The sequence below is a fragment of the Halichoerus grypus genome, chromosome 4 (genome assembly GCF_964656455.1).
Source record: "Halichoerus grypus chromosome 4, mHalGry1.hap1.1, whole genome shotgun sequence".
In the NCBI taxonomy this organism is placed as follows: Eukaryota; Metazoa; Chordata; class Mammalia; order Carnivora; family Phocidae; genus Halichoerus; species Halichoerus grypus.
Window position 1 is genome coordinate 116,835,328 of NC_135715.1, and position 18,385 is coordinate 116,853,712.

General features: G+C 41.8%; 1 protein-coding gene across 1 annotated transcript in view; it reads right to left on the reverse strand.

Annotated features, from left to right (window-relative positions):
• The window catches only part of NEB (nebulin), a 201,702-nt gene that overhangs the window by 20,399 nt on the left and 162,918 nt on the right, over positions 1–18,385 (reverse strand). The window contains exons 127-145 of the mRNA XM_078070777.1: positions 17,374–17,478; positions 16,621–16,725; positions 15,651–15,755; positions 13,883–13,987; positions 13,614–13,718; positions 12,880–12,984; positions 11,773–11,877; positions 10,333–10,437; positions 9,604–9,708; positions 8,052–8,156; positions 7,574–7,681; positions 5,953–6,057; positions 4,202–4,306; positions 3,679–3,783; positions 2,899–3,003; positions 2,700–2,810; positions 1,893–2,003; positions 1,541–1,642; positions 1,327–1,431 (exon numbers count right to left, since the gene is read on the reverse strand). Coding sequence (XP_077926903.1) covers positions 1,327–1,431; positions 1,541–1,642; positions 1,893–2,003; positions 2,700–2,810; positions 2,899–3,003; positions 3,679–3,783; positions 4,202–4,306; positions 5,953–6,057; positions 7,574–7,681; positions 8,052–8,156; positions 9,604–9,708; positions 10,333–10,437; positions 11,773–11,877; positions 12,880–12,984; positions 13,614–13,718; positions 13,883–13,987; positions 15,651–15,755; positions 16,621–16,725; positions 17,374–17,478 — 2,007 coding nt within the window. The remainder of the gene's footprint in view (positions 1–1,326; positions 1,432–1,540; positions 1,643–1,892; positions 2,004–2,699; positions 2,811–2,898; positions 3,004–3,678; positions 3,784–4,201; positions 4,307–5,952; positions 6,058–7,573; positions 7,682–8,051; positions 8,157–9,603; positions 9,709–10,332; positions 10,438–11,772; positions 11,878–12,879; positions 12,985–13,613; positions 13,719–13,882; positions 13,988–15,650; positions 15,756–16,620; positions 16,726–17,373; positions 17,479–18,385) is intronic.

The following is an 18,385-nucleotide window of genomic DNA, read 5'->3' on the forward strand; positions in this document are numbered from 1 at the left end:
GCAAAGAGCTAACTTCAATTTAAAGAATAAGCATAAATACCAGCTTACTCTACTAATAGCTGTTCCAAATTTTAATACATTTTTTATATTTCCAAGGTCGTGCCATCATCAAGGTAAAAACAAAGAAATGATTTTGATGTTGAAATTTTGAAGACTTTGCTGTTTTTGAAAATTGAGAGGCTCACATTTCTAATCCTGCGTGAAACCTCAGATGTGGACAAGGAGTCTGGGTTTACTCCCTGTGGAAGGCTCGCCTCAGGGTTTATAGCTTCTCAGTGTGGCCCCAGGCCCACAGGGTCTTACCGATGTGGGGGCCTCCCCCATCCTGACTTTGCTGTCTGGCTGATACTTGGGGTAGAATACCTCAAAGGCCAAAGGAGAGGGCAAAGGCACAGGGCTGCATCTTACGACGCCTCCGTGATGGGGCATTTGAAGAAAACTAATGTACTCATCAGGGATGTAGGACTGACACCAGCAAACTGACATCTCTTTCCCTTTTTCTCAGCTATTTTCTTAACCTCGGTCAGGGCACTGACCAAGTTACACTCTTTTCTGTTGATTTTGTGTTGGAATGTGTAGAATGCTATAGAACTTTGTTGAAGGATTTACTTCTGTGCACGCCCATGCCCTCCCTCTGGAACACGCCACTTGGAGTAGGAAGATAGAGTAGACTTGCTCAATAAATGTGATTTAATTGAATGAAAGGAAGAGAGTTGTCATGCCTAGGTGAAATAGCTAAAGAAGATGATTTACAGGAAAATTCAACAGGATGAGGCATTTCCCCTCAGCACCCTGGATATACCTTGATTATGTATCACCCCAAACTGTAATTATTTATCTATGGACATAAAGACTGAGGACATCTGTTCAGCCCCCCAGTTCTCAGCCCAGTCATGCAATATGCAGATGCTGAACTGCATCTGGTTGGGTTCTAGAAGTTCGAATTTCGTGACTCTTGCCTGTTAAATTCCCACAGGTGACTCAAGTATGAATGCCACCCTTGGGATATAATCCCACTACCCGAGGAGAGGTGCCTGTAGGACCTCACAGGCTGATGTTTTTGTTCCATGAAGACCGTTAAGCACACAAACATCTAGACATACACCCATAAATGGAAAAGTAGAGAAGGAGAAAGGCCTAGAGATATTAGAGAGAAACAAGAGACAAGGTCCTTGGCAGACTTTTACGATCTAACTTTTCAAAGCTCAGCAGCGCTATCAAAGACCCAGGATCTCTTTTGTTGCTACTCCTGCATTTCCGTGCTGGGAATCACGTCTTCCTGCAAGGTTTTTCACACGAGAGATGCCACTCGCGCATCTGTATTACCTGGCTGCTCAGCCTGGCTGCCTTCTTGGCCATTTCAATGTCTGGGCGACCAAGCATGCTTAACCCATGACTGCCTTCCTTGCGGTGCTTGGCTCTGTACTCCACCTGAATCAAAGAAAACCAAAATGGGCAATACATTCTAAGAGGTGGGTGCCTTGTACTACTTGGTGGCCGTGACCTCTGGGGAGCAGGTACACTTTCACCACATACTTACCTCACTGGCCTGTTTGGCCGCCTGCGTGGCCTTCTTGATGTCTGGCCGATCAGCCACCGTGGTGTAATGCAGGTTTTCTTTGGCATCTTTTTTGTATGCGACCTTTATTTGGAGAGAAAAAAATGTTTACTCACGTGGGAGATATGCTGTCTTTGAAAAAGTCCTCATCAAGCACAAGCAACCGTTTTATTAAAACCAAACTGATTTTTAAAATTACCCTATTTTTTAAACTACCAGATAGGGAAATTAGGAATACCACTCAATGAAACCAGCCCAATTTGCACCAATATGCACCAATTTGGGATCCACTGGCTCAACGGGCCCCCTGAGAGTGTGAACAGGGGGAACTTACATTACTCTGCTTCTTGGCCACTTCCATAGCATGCTTCACCTCCGGGGGCTCCAGCATGATGGAATAGTTGGATTTCCCTTTCTCCTTGACGAACTTCTTTTTGTAATTTGTCTAAATAGAGCCAGAATTACTTATGTGAGCAGAGGAATCAGGGAAAAGAACCGATTTACTTGAAGAACTGTGAGATCTCCAGGAAAATCCATGGCTCCCCATTCTGGCATCAGTCTGGAACCTGGATCTCTGATCCATAGTCTAGCTCTTCCTTGTCCTTTCTGTCCTGGAATCCAACACTTGTAACACATGGCAATCCTGGGAGAACTGACTACAAGCAAATTAAACTCTAGCTTTTAAAAACATATGGAACCATATAGGGCTCATAAAAATATAATAGCGAGATTATTAAAGCATTATTGATAAGGACAAAGCGGGCAGGGATTACTGAGAAAAAAAGTAGAGATTTTACTTCTCTAAAATTGTTCAGCAGTTTAATGATAGGAGAGGCCATTCTTAATCAGCAATGCTTCCCCCTTTTATTAACGCTAGGTTCCTGACATCTTATAGCGCAGATAACATGTCCTGTGGCAAAATGCCCATTTGCCATAGTTGCCATAATAGGAAACCTAATAAATATGGAGTCCTTCTTTAAAGCAGAATTGAAAATTCACACACAGGCACTGATGATGGTTAAGGGTGAAGTGACGTACAGGAAAGCAGTTATAAGCAAAAAGGCAGCTCGCCCCGGATTTCCCAGGATCCTAAGGTCGAGTGGTGTTGCTGCTACCAAGAGTCCTGGGGCTTGTCACTTACATCACTGACATTCTTGGTCACTTCCTTGACATGAATGGTGTCCCTGGTCTCTGGCAGTGTTGTGTACGAGCCCTGGGCCAAGTGCTTCTTGACGTAGTCCTTGTACTTGTTCTGAGGGAATCCACAGAGAGCTTGTTAGAATGTCTGCCTGGGGCATTAGTCCAAGACGGGAGCAGAGCATATGTTGCTGGAAGGTTACCTCAGACACCAGCTTGCTGACAGTCTTTGCCAGGAGGATCTGCGGAGTGTCAGGCACAGCGTGGCAGGTTCCTCTTTCCTTGACGTGTTTCTCTTTGTATTTCAGCTGCAGGGGTGAAAAAAATATTTCTTTAGCTCCTCTGGGTATCCAGTATATATTTATGCAGTCCCCGAATCACTAGATAGAGCTGGGAAAACAGAATCACTGACACAGTAACATTAAACTCAATAAAAGGTTTGATGTTGGGAAATCTTGGGAAATAGCCGAAAGAGATTTTCTTTCTCTCTTGCAAGTTGAGGCTTTAATAATGATCAAAATGGATCTCATGATGAATCTTTATACACCTAGCCTTAGTTCAAAGGACTTTCAAACATGTCATTTGACCCATTCCCGAATCCTGGGAGGCATTATTATTTCTCCTTTACAGATGAGGAAACATAGGAAGAATATGATCACACAAAAATGCATATGTCCTCATAGAATCCAGCCAGAACTTCAGTTCCCATTCTCGCTGCGTGAATGATCTTGCGGCCCAGTATATATCAAGAATGGTCACCTGGATTTTATAGCTTCCCCTGCCTGTGTTAGGGGATTTATCCCTTTATCGCCCTGCTCTGCCACGTCACTGGCATTCACTGGGGACAGGGTCATGTTTCGGGACCCGCGCCTGGGCTCCTGCACCAGCAGCCTCCTCCGTCCTTCCCTGGTGTCGCTGGGGACTGTGCTGCAGAGGACGGCCCTGAGCCAGGTTAGGGGTCACAGAAGGCACTGGATACTTACGTCACTTTCTATTAAAGAATTCCTCAGGGCCAGCACCATGTCTTTATCATCAGTGACAGAAAGCTTGCAACCTCTGAGGAACTCTCGGTCCAGCTTATACTCAAACTGAAACAGAAGAAAGGCAGAGGAAGAAGCCGGCAGTTACTGTAATCTGTAAGGAATCCTCCTTTTAAGGGTACTATGAGGACTTGCCACCAAAATGGAGGCAGAGGCTTCCTGGCCCCTCACTGCCTGCTAGGCTCCCCCTCTCTAGCCCCGCGGCCAGGACCAAGCCCTCCCTGCCTGCTCACCCCCAGTTCCTCCCCAGCCTCACCCAGGACTCTGCACCCTAGTGCTGGTGCCCAGCTGTGGGAGACCAGGCTCCAAGGCAGGTCTGCTTCCTGCGCTTGCCTCCCACCCCTCACACCAGCCCCCATCCTTCTGGGATCTCGAGTGAGCTAGGCTGACACCCGCGACAGCGGTTATTATGAGTAATTATTCATGCTTCTCAGGCATGTCAGAGAGCCCAACTGTCCCCTCTCACATCGCTCTGCTGCAGGGATGACTTGGCCGCCTGGATGAAGTCCGGTCGGTCGGGGGTCCACCTCCAGTGGGCTTTGTTGGCTTCATACTGCTTCTTGTAGTCCAGCTGTTTGTAAGAAGACGAAAATAGGTCAATTCGTTCAGTGGGCCGCATTCATAACCATGCGTGGCACAGAGGGACCCATCGTGCTTCTCAACATACAACAAATCATGGTTCCTGATGCAAGCGAGAGCCCCAGTTAACATTTCTGTACAATTTATGCCACTAGTCAGCCACTGAAGAGGCCATCTCGTGGGACCGTTTGGTCTCAAAATAGGGGCTAAAAATTGTATAGGCCTCCAGGTGAAATAATTCTAGTCCCTTTAACTCTGTCAGTGCAGCTTTATCATCTTCGCAGTCAAGGGCTTTTAATTTCTAGCTAACCTCAGGCTTAATCTTTCTTAAATGATTAAACTTACAGTATTTATTTCATGCCAGACACTTTTCTCAGTGCTTCATAACTACTACCTCATTTAATCTTTGCAACAGCTGCATGAAATTGACAGCTGAGGAACCAACCAGAGGGTTAAACAAACTGCCCAAGGGGAGGCAGCTCGTAAATGATGGAAATGACAGAAATGACGGGAATGACGGAGCTGGGACTCAAACCGGCAGAGAATGGCTCCAGAGAGGCTCGCACACTTGCTAGACCTTCCCCCAAGCTGGCCATTTGGCTGCCTGGGGCAAAATCTGAGGCACAGGACCACACATAGCTTAATGTGTGTCCTTGGAAGAGCCCTCAGTAGCAGGCACCTTTCTTTCCTCACTCTTTTTCTCTCTGTTTTGTCAAGGTATAATTTGCACATAATCAACTCTGCATACTTTTGAGGAGTTTTTCATGAGGTTTGCTTTTGATGCCATGGGTTTCCACCCATTATTGTTAAATTTTTCAAACATACAACAGAGCTGCAAGAATCCTAGAGAATACCCGTACATCCACTGCCTAGACTCTACATTGTACATTTTACTGCATTTGCTTTTTCACACACCCATCCTGCTACCTACCCAGCCCTCAATCCATCCTCGGGACACCTGTAAGCTGCCTGCCTGCCCCGAAGGGTATTTGCTGACCCTGAGTAATATATGTTCTCTCTGGCACTAGTGGGCATTCGTTGGATTATAATGGTTTCATTATGTAACCATTTATATATTTTTTAGAAATTAATATTCATCAAAATGCACAAAAATATTTCTGTGGTTGAGGCTTTAAGATGTCCCATCACACACACACACACACACACACTAAAAGAGTCCGCAGGGAGATCTGAGCAGGACAAAGACATGGGCTAACTTCTGACAGCCTCAAGTGACTAAAATGTGCTTGCGTGTGTGCGTGCGTGTGTTTTCCAGAAGAAGCAGGTTCTAGAGCCGGGCAAGAGGAAGATATAGAGGGTAGAGGGAATGAAAGATGCTGAGACACTTTCCAACATGCAACCTTCATTCCAGAATTAAATCTCCTGTTTCTCAGCCACCTGGCAGGGAGCCTGAGTGGGTATAACACCTGTGGCATGGGGTTTGTCACCCTGGCTCTTCCCCACTCTCCTCTGTGAGAACCAAAGGCAGAATTTAGATTCCAGCATCAGCAGTCATGCTGCTGGGGCTCTTGATCCAGACTCATGAGCGCTCAATCACCTGAAGAGATGTAAAAGGAGATCACGTGTCCTGCAGAAGCTAAATCCCCCATTAGCCTTGGGAAAGTTTCTGGAACTTACGTTGGTGTTGACTTTGTAGGCATCCTTGGCTGCTTTGATATGAACAGAGTCTGGCACAATGGTGCAGTTGGACTTATTTCTTTGGTAAACTTCTTTGTATTTCAGCTGTGGGAGGAAACACAGTGAGACAAGGTTAATTTTTATAGTGGCCTACCAAGCATTAAAAAAGCAAGAAATTAAAACCATGACTATAGTACATAATGCTTCTTAAGACAGAATAAACCTGTTGTGAAGAAAAAATCTCAGATCTTAAAACTAACTCCCCGGAACAGAGTATGGTCACCAGGGGCACCATAGGATTTATGTCCCCCGAGCTTGGCTGAAAGGGCCATGTGTCTTTTTCCTTCCCCAACTCAGAAAACACTGAGTTCAGAACATCTTGAAAACTGCTGATGGAAGAGAAACTTTCCCCCACTAGCTCACCCTGATGGTGTTGGTCTTGCCTTCTGTCTGTGCCCCCACAGTTCTGGCTGTTCTCATATCATGTTGTAATTATGTGCTTATCTGTCTATTCTTCCATTAAGATGAACCCTTTGAGGACGAAGATTGTGTACCAATAAGTATGTGACAAATGAAAGAATTGATGGATGCCGTCCATTACCCTCATTGCTAGAGCCAAATCTAGCAAGTTGGGGCATGTGTGGGTTTGGATGGGAGGGAGAGGGATGGGGAAGGCTTAGCTTCTGTGGGCTCAACCCAACCCATCCTGGGCCTGGCAATTCTAGCTCCACCCACTTCTGCTACTCTTAAATACAGGCCCTGGGACATCGTCGGGGCCTTCTCACTACTTATTGCAGAGTATATTAGTTTTGTTTTTTTTTTTAAGATTTATTTATTTATTTGAGAGAGAGAGAGGGAGGGGGAAAGTAGAAGGAGGGGCAGAAGGAGAGAATCTTCAAGCAGACTTCCCGCTGAACGTGGAGCCCTCTGAGGGGCTCAATCCCTCGTCCCATGAGATCATGACCTGGCTGAAACCAAGAATCGGACACTCAACTGACTGAGCCACCCAGGCGCCCTGAGGATTTTAGGTTTTAATGTGGTTAAGTCTGAAAGTAAAACTGTTCTAAGGAAGCCCCATAGTCTCATCATACAAATCAGAGTTGTCTGCACTTTGCCATGGACCTAGTAAATCAGTATTTTTAGGGGAAAGGCCTAGAAGTCCATATTTTTCATCAATATCTCTGGTTATTATTATAATCAGAAAGTTTGGAGGAATGGATACAGACATGCTTCATTTTTCTACAGTGAGAGGGAATGGGTTGCTTTAGGGAAAAGATCTGATAGAGGTTTATGAACAAGTGACGTTCATGTTTGAAGTGCCGAAACTTATTTTAACATAAAAAATATGAAAAAATATTTTTAAAATGTTTTATACATTCCTGCCTTCATAAACAGTGCACTGGATGTATTTAACATTTTTCATGGCACATGGCAGAGAGGATCTGCTCAGCTGTGCCCAGTCAGTTTGCAGAATCACCAGCAAAAAAAAAGGTGATTTTGTTTTCAAGCCACTAAGCTTTAGGGTGATTGCTACACAGGAATAGATAACTGGACCAGGGTTCATTATATCATGTTAGAAAGAGCCCAAGATGAGAAGGGCTGCAAACATTCTGGTACTTACATCACTGACTTCATCTTTGACCTTTTGGACATGCAGCAACATGGGTGTGTCGTGGATTGTTGTGTAGCCTCTGGGCTTGGCCTTGTTGTATTCCAACTTATAAAGTATCTGAAGGAGAAGTAAAAGCAGAAGGAGACAATATTGTGCATCTCAGTTTACAATATAATGTAATGGAAATAATATAAATGCAAAGTTTTTTGTGTGTTTTTGAGTGTACATAAAGGAAAGAGAATTCTATAAAATCAACAGGCACTTTCATGCTTTCTGCTAAAACTCCATTGCCTCTAAATTGCCAATTTAGTTGGAATAATTCTTTATTGTAAAAGAAGAATTGTGAGCATAGCAGGACATCTCACATCCCTGCCTCCCTCCCACAAAACAGCAGAATCTTCCAGACATTGTGACAATCAAAAATGTCCCTCCACATTTGCAAATGCTCCCCGAATCTGAGAATCCATTCAGTGTTTCTTGCACTTACATCACTAATTAGTTTGTTGACTTTCGTAGTACGCAGATGTTCTGGAGTATCCACGATTGAGGTAAATTTGTCCTTTGATTTTTCATAATTTTTCCTGTACTTGATCTAAATTGTAGAAGAGACGAATAAGTTAACTTGAAGTAGAATAGAGGGCTTTAAGGAAACTAATTTTCCTCAAAAGAGTCCCACAGCAAATAGCAGGATTATTAGATAAGCCACAGATGTGGGGAATGTGGGACATGGTGTCATACTTTCTCTTTTAATCCTAACAGAAATGTTTAATATAAAACTGTATTTGATAGCAACAGTGTAATGGAGTGGGCAAATAATAATAATAAATGATATTTTCCATATTTTTAGACATTAGAAGCTCAGGCCCAGAGAGGTTTAAAAAGCTGAACTAAGGGACACATATAGAATGAATCCCAGAGTCAGGACTGGATCCTTGTTCTCTGGACTCTGACAGGTAATGATTCACTTACAAGATGCTGCATCAAATATGTATAATGTCTTAAGGTATGTATCCATGTCAAAGATGAAACAGATATAAAATAAAAAATGAGTATACACAGTTTAAAGTACTTGTCATTTTTAAAAAGATATTCATTTTTGTAATTTCCAAGTCATGAGCTTTTTTCATGCATACAAGCTGCTTAAAGCGGTACAGATACAGAGAGCACAACAAAATTCCATGCATGATTATTTGATGATCATATTAGGACACAGGAACAAGTTCAGGCAAACAAGATGTTCTTATGGAGACCTCATCCCCCTCATTTCACGTGTTGATTTGGTGTCAAACTAAAGTGATAAAATGAGTTTCTAATACAAAATATTGATTAAAAACGTTTTTCATGCGGGAACAATGGCATTAAAAAAAAAAAGAAATTATCACTGGGTTTTTTGGTTTTGTTTTTTTTTGCTGCTTCAAATGTACCTTCCAGCATGTGATGCAAAAGTGGTGGCATGAACTTCAATTGACCTTGTAGAAGGACAATGTCACCAGCAACATTGCCAACAGTGTGTATGAGGACAGATATGCTGGAAATAACCTAGCAAATTAGCATCAAACTCAAGAGGGGCCATAAACATGTACAATATTCAAGGAGCTGCACCGTGACTCTCATCTCTCCCAAATGGTACACTTGTAGTGTTCATTGAACAACAGATATTAGATGAAAACATTATTCAGATATCTTAGATGCCATTGAATCTACTTAATATCCTCAATCCCTAAGGAATCCATTTCTTTGGGGCAAATATTTAAAAAAATTGAAATCAATGTTATACCAATTTGGAAATAAAGTCTCAGTTACTCTACTAGATAAGTAACTCTACTCAGTTACTCTTACTAGGAGATACTAGATGACGTATGGATGATGGCTGTTGCACGGTCACACATGGCCACAGGCAGAGGTCATTTATAAGGAATGAATACTTATGCAGCTTTATCACATGAAACCAGTCTGGGCAGGGAGCAGGGGAAGGAAAGCATAAAAGTGAACGCCCTCAAACCTTCTCAATCTCTTCTTCACATCGAATCAGACATTACCTGGCTCCACATGTGTGTGTTGTAGAGGGCAGTCAACATATCTGGACGCAGAATTTCATTACATCCTTGTTTCAGAAGCATCTTGGCACTAGATTTATATTTTCTCTGTTCATGCAAAGAGCAGTGAAGCACAGAAGAGACTTAGGAAGACAGAAGAGAACACGGCTCTATATCCCAATCACTTCTGAGTGAAGAGATGTAGGCACACACACTTTATGTACTCAAATATACATGTGGGTGAAGACACTAAATACATTATAGTGCAAAGCAGAATGACTGCAATACTTGCAGTTGAGCATCCATAATCCTTGTGAATGGGGAATAATAGAGCTAGTCCACCAAAACTGCCTTACAGGAAAGAAGACATCATTGGAGTAGAAAAATACACTAAGGAGTTCTGTCTTCTTTCCTTCCATTAATTTGTGTCTTTGTTTTCACTTCTGTGACTCAATCTGCAGTTCACAATTAGATCCTCCAGAAGAATCAAAGGGTGGGAGGAGCAACTTTTCTTTTTATCTTCACCACAGCACATGTGAGGACACAGAGCATGGACTGGCACACTCAAAGAGCTCATGGGGCTCTTTGGGTGGCTAGACAGATACTTTGAAACAGAACATCCCAATATCATAGGCAGAACCTATGACATCCTTGCAGCAGACGGAACGACATCTCATGAGAAATCTGGAGCACGGTCCTGCCTGGGCTGTCCAGCCAGCCCCATCACAGTACCTGACTGATCTGGTCGCCTGCGATCTTAGCCAGCAGATGTCTAGGCTCATCGACTACCAGGTGATATTTATCTTTCCGCTGCTCATAATCAGCTCTGTATTTTTTCTGCTCAAACATCATATCAAATTATAGCAAGAGTACAACTTCAAGGCTACACAGAAATGTCCCAAGATAAACACCCCAGAGAGCCAGAAATAGGTCATTTCTAAAGGTGGGCTTCCAAAGCATCCAGAATAGTAATAACATGGAGGTAAAGAGAGTCAATTGAAGATCACCTGGAGAAGGCTAGGGCTTGGGATAGATCTGACTGATGACACCAAAATTGGACTACCTTGTGCTTAAACATCTTCCATCTTTAAATACGATGCCATTAGCAATGTTAGATTTTATGGCATTGTAAATAAGGTACTGATGAGCTACAGGTTTACTGTCTAAGGCTGTGAGAATCAAAAAGTATATTCATGGGCAAATTCTACCAGTCTTCTCATGGTAGTAAATTTGATTATAAAAGAGACCCTGAAAATCCTTTCCAAATTATAAAAACAGTAACAAAATTTATCAAGACTGTCTTCCTAGGAAGCTTCTGACTGTAATTCATCAGTCATCCTGCATGGAAATCTACTGAAAATGAACTAAATCAAATTTAAAAACAAAAAAAAACAAAAACAAATCATATATTGAAAAAAACATACCATTGGCCACATTTTCATTTTTAGATACATTTTACTAATTTTCTAACATTGTTTTTTGATTTACATAAATCCATGGAAAATCCAAAGATGGGAAATTAAATATAAAACCATCCAAATGTAAGTTAATTCATAGCTTGCTCATTTTGGCCATTTTAAGCTGAATTTAAATTATTGCAACAGCAGTTCCAGGAAAGACTGGGTAGACTATAAAGGAATATTTTGGGTGCAAATGGATACTTCTCTGCACCAATGTATGAGTAACAGTGGCAATACATCTGAATGCATGAATCACAACTATCCCCTTAGGGGTGGCTCTTTCAACCACCGCCATTTCTGTGCCCTGGTAAGGGATGCCAAATTAACCTTGAGCTTCTGGGTCTCCCAACCCTACACAATATCATGTTTAAGGGAGTTCAGCTGATAGTCAACAAAATCCTTGACCTCCTTACTCTTGTCACCCAAAAGGCTGTGCTGCCCTATGCTCGTACAAACAGAGGCAATGATGGTGGTGGGGCCCTCACACCACTCTGGACAGTCCCTTCACTTCGTTATTCACTGGACAGTCTCTTCACTCTGCTTTTGGGAGAGCCCATCAGATGGTGACCTTATAAGAGTCTTTCCAAATCTTTATCTTGAATCAACATTTAAATTGACCTTCCTGTCATTTTATGTATTGGGTTTTAATCAAATAACTCTATAGACTTCTTAAGGGAACTGAATAGGCTTAACTGGATCAAGTCATACATACCTCATTCATCAACTGAGTTGCATACTTGAAATGCTTATTGATTGGACAATCTGCAACATACTTGAAATCTGACTTCGTCCTTTCAAATACCTCTTTATACTTATACTAGAGAAAAGAGAACATGGTTACTTGATAGCAGGCTGTGATTACCTTAAGAATGAGACATGTCATTTATCCTTTCACACAATTGAGCTAATTTATTCATGGAAGTTAACAAGTAATTACTGAACACTTTGCCTCCTAAGGCAATGAAGTGTATACCCACATGGATACCTGAAAACTAGCCCCACAACACATACTTTATTGAACAGATATCAACTCGATCTATCTTCCATATTAGGCGAAAACACAAATCAGTTCCTTGGAACTTTGTTTCTATATATTATAAGGGTTATTATTTTATTTTATTCTATGTGAACTTGAAGGCATTTTTAACCCATTACTTTGAAATAATTTTCCAATAATTAATTAGATAATCATAATATTTTAATGCAGAGGTGAGCTCACATCTAAACCACCAGCTGTTTTGAAATGACCCCATGAACTAAGAATGTTTTTTAACAATTTTAGGGGAGTGTAAAAAGACTATGTGACAGAATGAATGTGGTCCACAAAGTCTAAAATATTTACTATCTGGCACTTTTCAGAAAAATTTGTTGACTCATATTTTGGAACTCAAAGGAAGCTAACCCAACTATTTATTTTGAAAATAGGAAAACGAGACCATAAAAACAAAGTTATTTACCACACATCAAGTTTGTGGATTAATCCCACTTTGTATTTGCTACCATATCAACTCTAACAAAGTAAGTCACCCAGAGACATAGTAATAGGAAGGAAATTCGGGAAGAACCATGAGGAGTTATACTAAAATGACTTTTCATCAAATTCAAATAAATGATATAAATCAATGATGACTACAGTCAGTGAGGTCAGTACTAAGAAACTTTCTAAGTAGAGTGAACCATTCAGTATGTACTCCAACTACAGGGACTAGAAGCAAGGATAGAGAGAGACACATGAAAAGCTATTTCTTCAGTACTGATTCTCTCCGTGGGCACTGGAATATGTTAAATGCAGGTGGTTCTTATCCTTGAGTAGACATACCTTGCTGTAGAGAGTCTTGTTCTTTTCAGCCAGAGTGAAGTCAGGGGTATCATAGGCATAGCAACCAATGCCCTTAAGCGAGGTCAAATCTTCTTTATATTTTATCTGAGAGAAGAATATCATCAAAGAATTTTAAGAACCTATCTCCAAATAGTAGTAGGCTAGGATCAATACAAGTAGAACAAATAGAAGCTCTGACTGCTGAAGTATAAAGAATACTAAAGTATTAAAACAATTATTTAAGTTTCCAGTAACACTGATTTCTGCTCATTTTATGGTGTATTGTTTTATTATATATGGAAATTTTAATTTTTAATACTAATTAAAGCAATTCAAATTTAACAGGCATATTTTCCTAGAAAGCATATGAGCTCAGCAGCTATATTTTCATACAGAGAGCTGAAATTTCTAAAATGAGCATTGTTATGTGTCTTCATTGCTTCATGAAGTTGTCTCTTCAAATGATCAAAACAAGTCTATTTCCTAGATGAAGTATATTACTTCCAGTCCTGTAATATGATATCATACATTTAGAAGAAAAGTTTATAAATTTGAATATATCTTTCTCTTTCTCAAGTTAAAGCTCAGTTATGTAGCAGTGAGTTTTAGGATTTAAACATCCATACAGAAGATCTAAAATCTGACTGTTTCATCAGTCTTTATGCAGTGTTTGATTTCATAAGTCACATGGGAATATGAATTCATATGTAAAAACAGAAAGTTTCGAGACTCACATCACTGACTGCATCAGTAACTGCGCGATGGTGGAAATGCTCTGGGGGATCAGGAATGGACAACCAGATTCCCAACTGACTCATGTAGTTCTCCTTGTATTTCACCTGTGGTAAAAACACAAAGACAGCTATAAGTCTTACCCAACTTTAATGTAAAAAAGTCTACACTTCTCTAGAGAGTTTTAAGAAAGGGAAAATACTTAAAAAAAAAAAAAAAAAAAGATGGTAGGTTATTAAGCCCAACAAAGTAGAAATATCTAGGGACATACTTTACTAATGTCATCTGTGACTTTACGATGATAAACAATGTCCAGAGCATCTTTCACAGTGTGGTATTTTCCTTTGGTCTTTTGAAATGTTTCTTTGTAACGTAGCTAGAAAGAGAAAAAGCACATAGATTGTGAAAAACCACCAAGTTAAATAATTGAGTTCTTTTAAGCTCGAACTCTCTTGAGTCTTCTCTCTTAGGTTTTCCCATGAATAAATTTATGAGAGATTAAAAAGCTCATTTTCACATCCAGGAAGAGAAGGACATCGGGAGAAAACTAATGAAATCTGAATAGAGTTTAATTAATAATGATGCATCAATATGGATTCACTCATTGTGACAAATGTACCGTGGTAATGTAAGGCACTAACAATAGGGGGAAAAGGATGTAGGGTGTATGGGAACTCTCTGTCCTATCTTTGTAACTTTTCTGTAAATCTAAAACTACTTAAAATAAGAAGTTTGTTTAGAAGACTAAAAATATCCTAGGGGATAGATTTTGAGGGTAGTATACAACTTTCTCAGCTTGTATTTTAAGCAAAACGGTCTGGCCCTGGCCCCCGAGAGTGTAGAACCAGCGCCTCGTATGTTGGTACGCCGTAGCGCTGAGCAGCACTCATGGGCATTTTACATTTAGTGAAGAGCACGCCAACTACCTTGGATGTTTCAGGAGATGCTGGCTCTCTGTGCTCAGCCCACTTATAGCAGACCATTGGATCTCTATACACCAGGTGTGGGTCCTATGAGATCTCATAGGATCAGGGGACAAGGTCCTCATCCAAGTAGCAGACTCCTTTCAGCTCCAAATGAAAATTGCTGACAAACTTACGGAAATAAGATACTGTTTCAGTTTTGTTGTGCCCTTTCACATTTCTGTTTAGAGATCACCGTAATGACTTTATGATGCCCTGAAATCCTAGAGCAATATTCTTAAATTGAGGGGTCATGGGGTTGCTGGAGCTTTGGGCTGAGTTTAAGTCCCAGTATGCCCAGTCCTCCAGGGATTCTGGTTCTGGTAATGGGTGCAATGCACCTGCAGGTGGGCTCTGAGAAATGAAACCGGTAAGAACTGGTTATCTACCCTGAGTTAATTTCATATCTTTATTAACAGGTAATCTCATTACCACTAAAAGCCAGTTGTGTCCTTGATCATGTGGTATGGGAAATGAAAGTCTGTCCCTCCTAATTCTAACAAATGTGTCATTCTCATGATTGAGATGGTCAAGAGAAGAAAGGGAAAAAACATTTTCTGCATGTTAACTAAGAGCCCAGCACTGTGCCAGGAACGTTATATACATTATCTCATTTTGTCTAACTTCATTATCACAATTCTTATCCTTATTCTACATACCAGAAAACAGAGTCTTAGAGAAATTAAAGAAATTATATAGAGTCATATAGCAGGCAAGTGACAGCAACGGGATTTGGAACCATGTCTGGCTGACTCCAAGACCATGACTTTATGGATAAGTGACAATTAGCTGTCAAGTATCCCTAGCAAATGCTACCAAAGAATTATAAGAAAGGGTCATAGTTTTGTGAAGAAGAGCAACGAGGAAAACCACAGGCGTTTAGCATCCCCCAGCGTTGTTCTTAGTCACTGTGCCTGGTACCGTTCGTGCCGTCTGCTGTTTCAGGGCTGTTGTTCCCGGGATCCACGTTGTGGACCAGGGCTTTGAACTACAGAGCACTGTACTATCTTCTGTGTCTTAGTTACCACCACCTCAGCTGTCCCATCACAACAGAAGAAAGAAGAAAAGGATGCATACATCACTGGCATTCCAGTAAGCCTTCTTGGCTCTGAGGAGGATTGGCGTGTCCAGAACAGGGGTGTACTTGTCCTTCATTTTTTCATATTGAATCTTGTACTTTTTCTAAGAAATAAAGATAGAAAAAAAGAGACAAACTTAAGTTCAAATGTTTTCATCCTTCCGAATTCACAACCATGTCACAGATCCAGCCTAGGGACATGATGTATCAGGCTTGATAAGAGAATAGCTTTACCTTTTGTGTTTGGATGCTGCTGAGCATAATTACAGAAATGAGCTCTCTGATCAGAGGCAGCAAGGGAAGGTTTTAAGATTTTTTTTTTCCAAGATTTTATTTATATATTTGACAGAGAGGGACACAGCGAGAGAGGGAACACAAGCAGGGGGAGTGGGAGAGGGAGAAACAGGCTTCCTGACGAGCAGGGATCCCGAAGTGGGGCTCAATCCCAGGACCCTGGGATCATGACCTGAGCCGAAGGCAGACGCCTAACGACTGAGCCACCCAGGTGCCCCTAAGAAAAGATTTTATTTATTTATTTGACAGAGAGAGACACAGCGAGAGAGGGAACATAAGCAGGGGGAGTGGGAGAGGGAGAAGCAGGCTTCCCTCAGAGCAGGGAGCCCGACATCAGTCTCGATCCCAGGACCCTGGGATCGTGACCCGAGCCGAAGGCAGACGCTTAACAACTGAGCCACCCAGGCGCCCCAGAAAGATTTTTTTTCTTAAATAATTTATATATTCCAAGGGAGAGAGAGTGTGAGCAGGAAGGGGCAAAGGGAGAGGGACAGAGAGAATCTTAAGCAGATTCTCCACAGGGTATGGAGCCTGATGCGCGCCTCGATCCCACGACCCTGAGATCATGACCTGAGCTGAAATCAAGAGCCGGCCACTTAACCAACTGAGACACTCAGGCACCCCAGGATTTTTTTCTTTAACCCAGTGCACCTTGGTGCCAAATTCCCGACTTACCTCACTGACCAGGTCCTTCACGTCTTTAGCGTGCTTCAAGGCTTTGGTCTGGCTTCCAGCGTGATGATGGGGTCTCTCTTTGGTGGCAAGTTCAACATACAGATACTAAATGATTAGAAAATAGGGATCAGATGTTACAGAGATAAAACATTTATTATTTAGTATTCAGTCATTTTCATTCACGTCTAACCCTTCAATGGGAGGATGGTGTCTACTTGTTGTTGTCCTGGTTTTTCATTTATCATATGTATTTCTGCTCATTTCTGTGTTCCACATTTGGAAACATGCATACATACACTAGTTACCTAATACCCTTACTGTTGAGTATGGCCCGATCTAAAACCAGGTGATAAAGAATGCTGATGGAAGAATGAGAGGATTCTGACAAAGCCCTCGACACATTCCCGCCCCCCCCGCCATTTTTGTCTGAATGCATAAAATGTGGTTCCATTTGTCATGAACGATAGATAGGTCCTACAGAATGAATCAAGCAGTTTGGTCCACAGACCATTCATCCAATGACGAAAATTGTACACACGACTTAGAAAAATAGACATGCTATTGCTTGTTTATGTACCACATAACCACAGTTATGATGGCCCCAAAGAAAACTGCTAGAGGTTAAGGGCCATGAGGCCGCATCAAGGACAACCAAGTGTGAGTCTGTTACGGAGCCGGAGTGGGCAGCCACACGCTACCAGCCCCCGTGACGCCAGCACTGCGGGTTTAGGAGTCTCTGTTTATGAATCTCACCTGACTCTGAAGCTTCTGCCCTCGCTTGGCTCTTAAAAGATCAGGAGTATCAGGAACTGAGGTGAAGATTGACTTCTGCTTTTTGCCTGCAGCTCTGTAAACCAGCTGGACATAAAACAGTCATTACCATTATTTCTGCTTCATCGACACATTATGTTCTCTGCTGAGAGATGCCTTTAGTGCTTACTTCATAAAGAAACCAGGGCCTGTCCCGCTGCAATAGGCTCCGTTTCCACCCAATAAACCAATAATTTATTTACCTCCCTAGCTCTCTTTTTCCTTTTCCCTTGTAACAAAATAAGAGACATTCTGTAGTCTGCCCAAGATTCCAGCCTCCTACTGCGTTCTCGGTCCTATTCTCACCTGTCCCTTTCCAGGGGCTTGTGCCAGCAACTCTACCCTCGCCCTCTACATCTTCAGCCTTCCCATTTCTCTAGCCTTCTCCCTTCATCTGCAAACAAATTCTAGTCCCTTCCTTCACTAAGCCTTTTCCAATCTCTACCAATGACCTTGTTTCTACCTTTCACAGCCAAGCAGTCTATGTATTTCTTCTTTTTCTCTCTTTTGATTAATTTCTCAAGGCAACAGTTGGGCTTCCACCCAACCACACCAATGAAGTCACTCTCATGAAGACTACCAAAAACTTTACAACTGCCAAATACAAGAATGGTTCTCTGTAACAACTGAAACCGCTTAGCATTTTCATTCCTGAAAACATTCTTCTCTGCCTCCCATTCTGGCACTCTCCCCTAAGTGGCTTATCTTTCTAGGCACTCCTCAGCTTCCTTCTATGGTTCTGCCCTTCCCCAAAGGCTGCCACTGGCTGGAGTCAGGGTTGGCTTCTTTCACCTTATACATTCTCCTTGGGTAACCTCATCTGTTTGTAGGACTCAATCATCTATTTGAGATTGAGGACTTCAATAGTCTAAGTCTGATCCACCTTCTTCTTTCTCAGAGACGCTGCCCTAGTTCGACCTCTTGTAGAATTTCTTCTCTACACATCCTCAAGAGG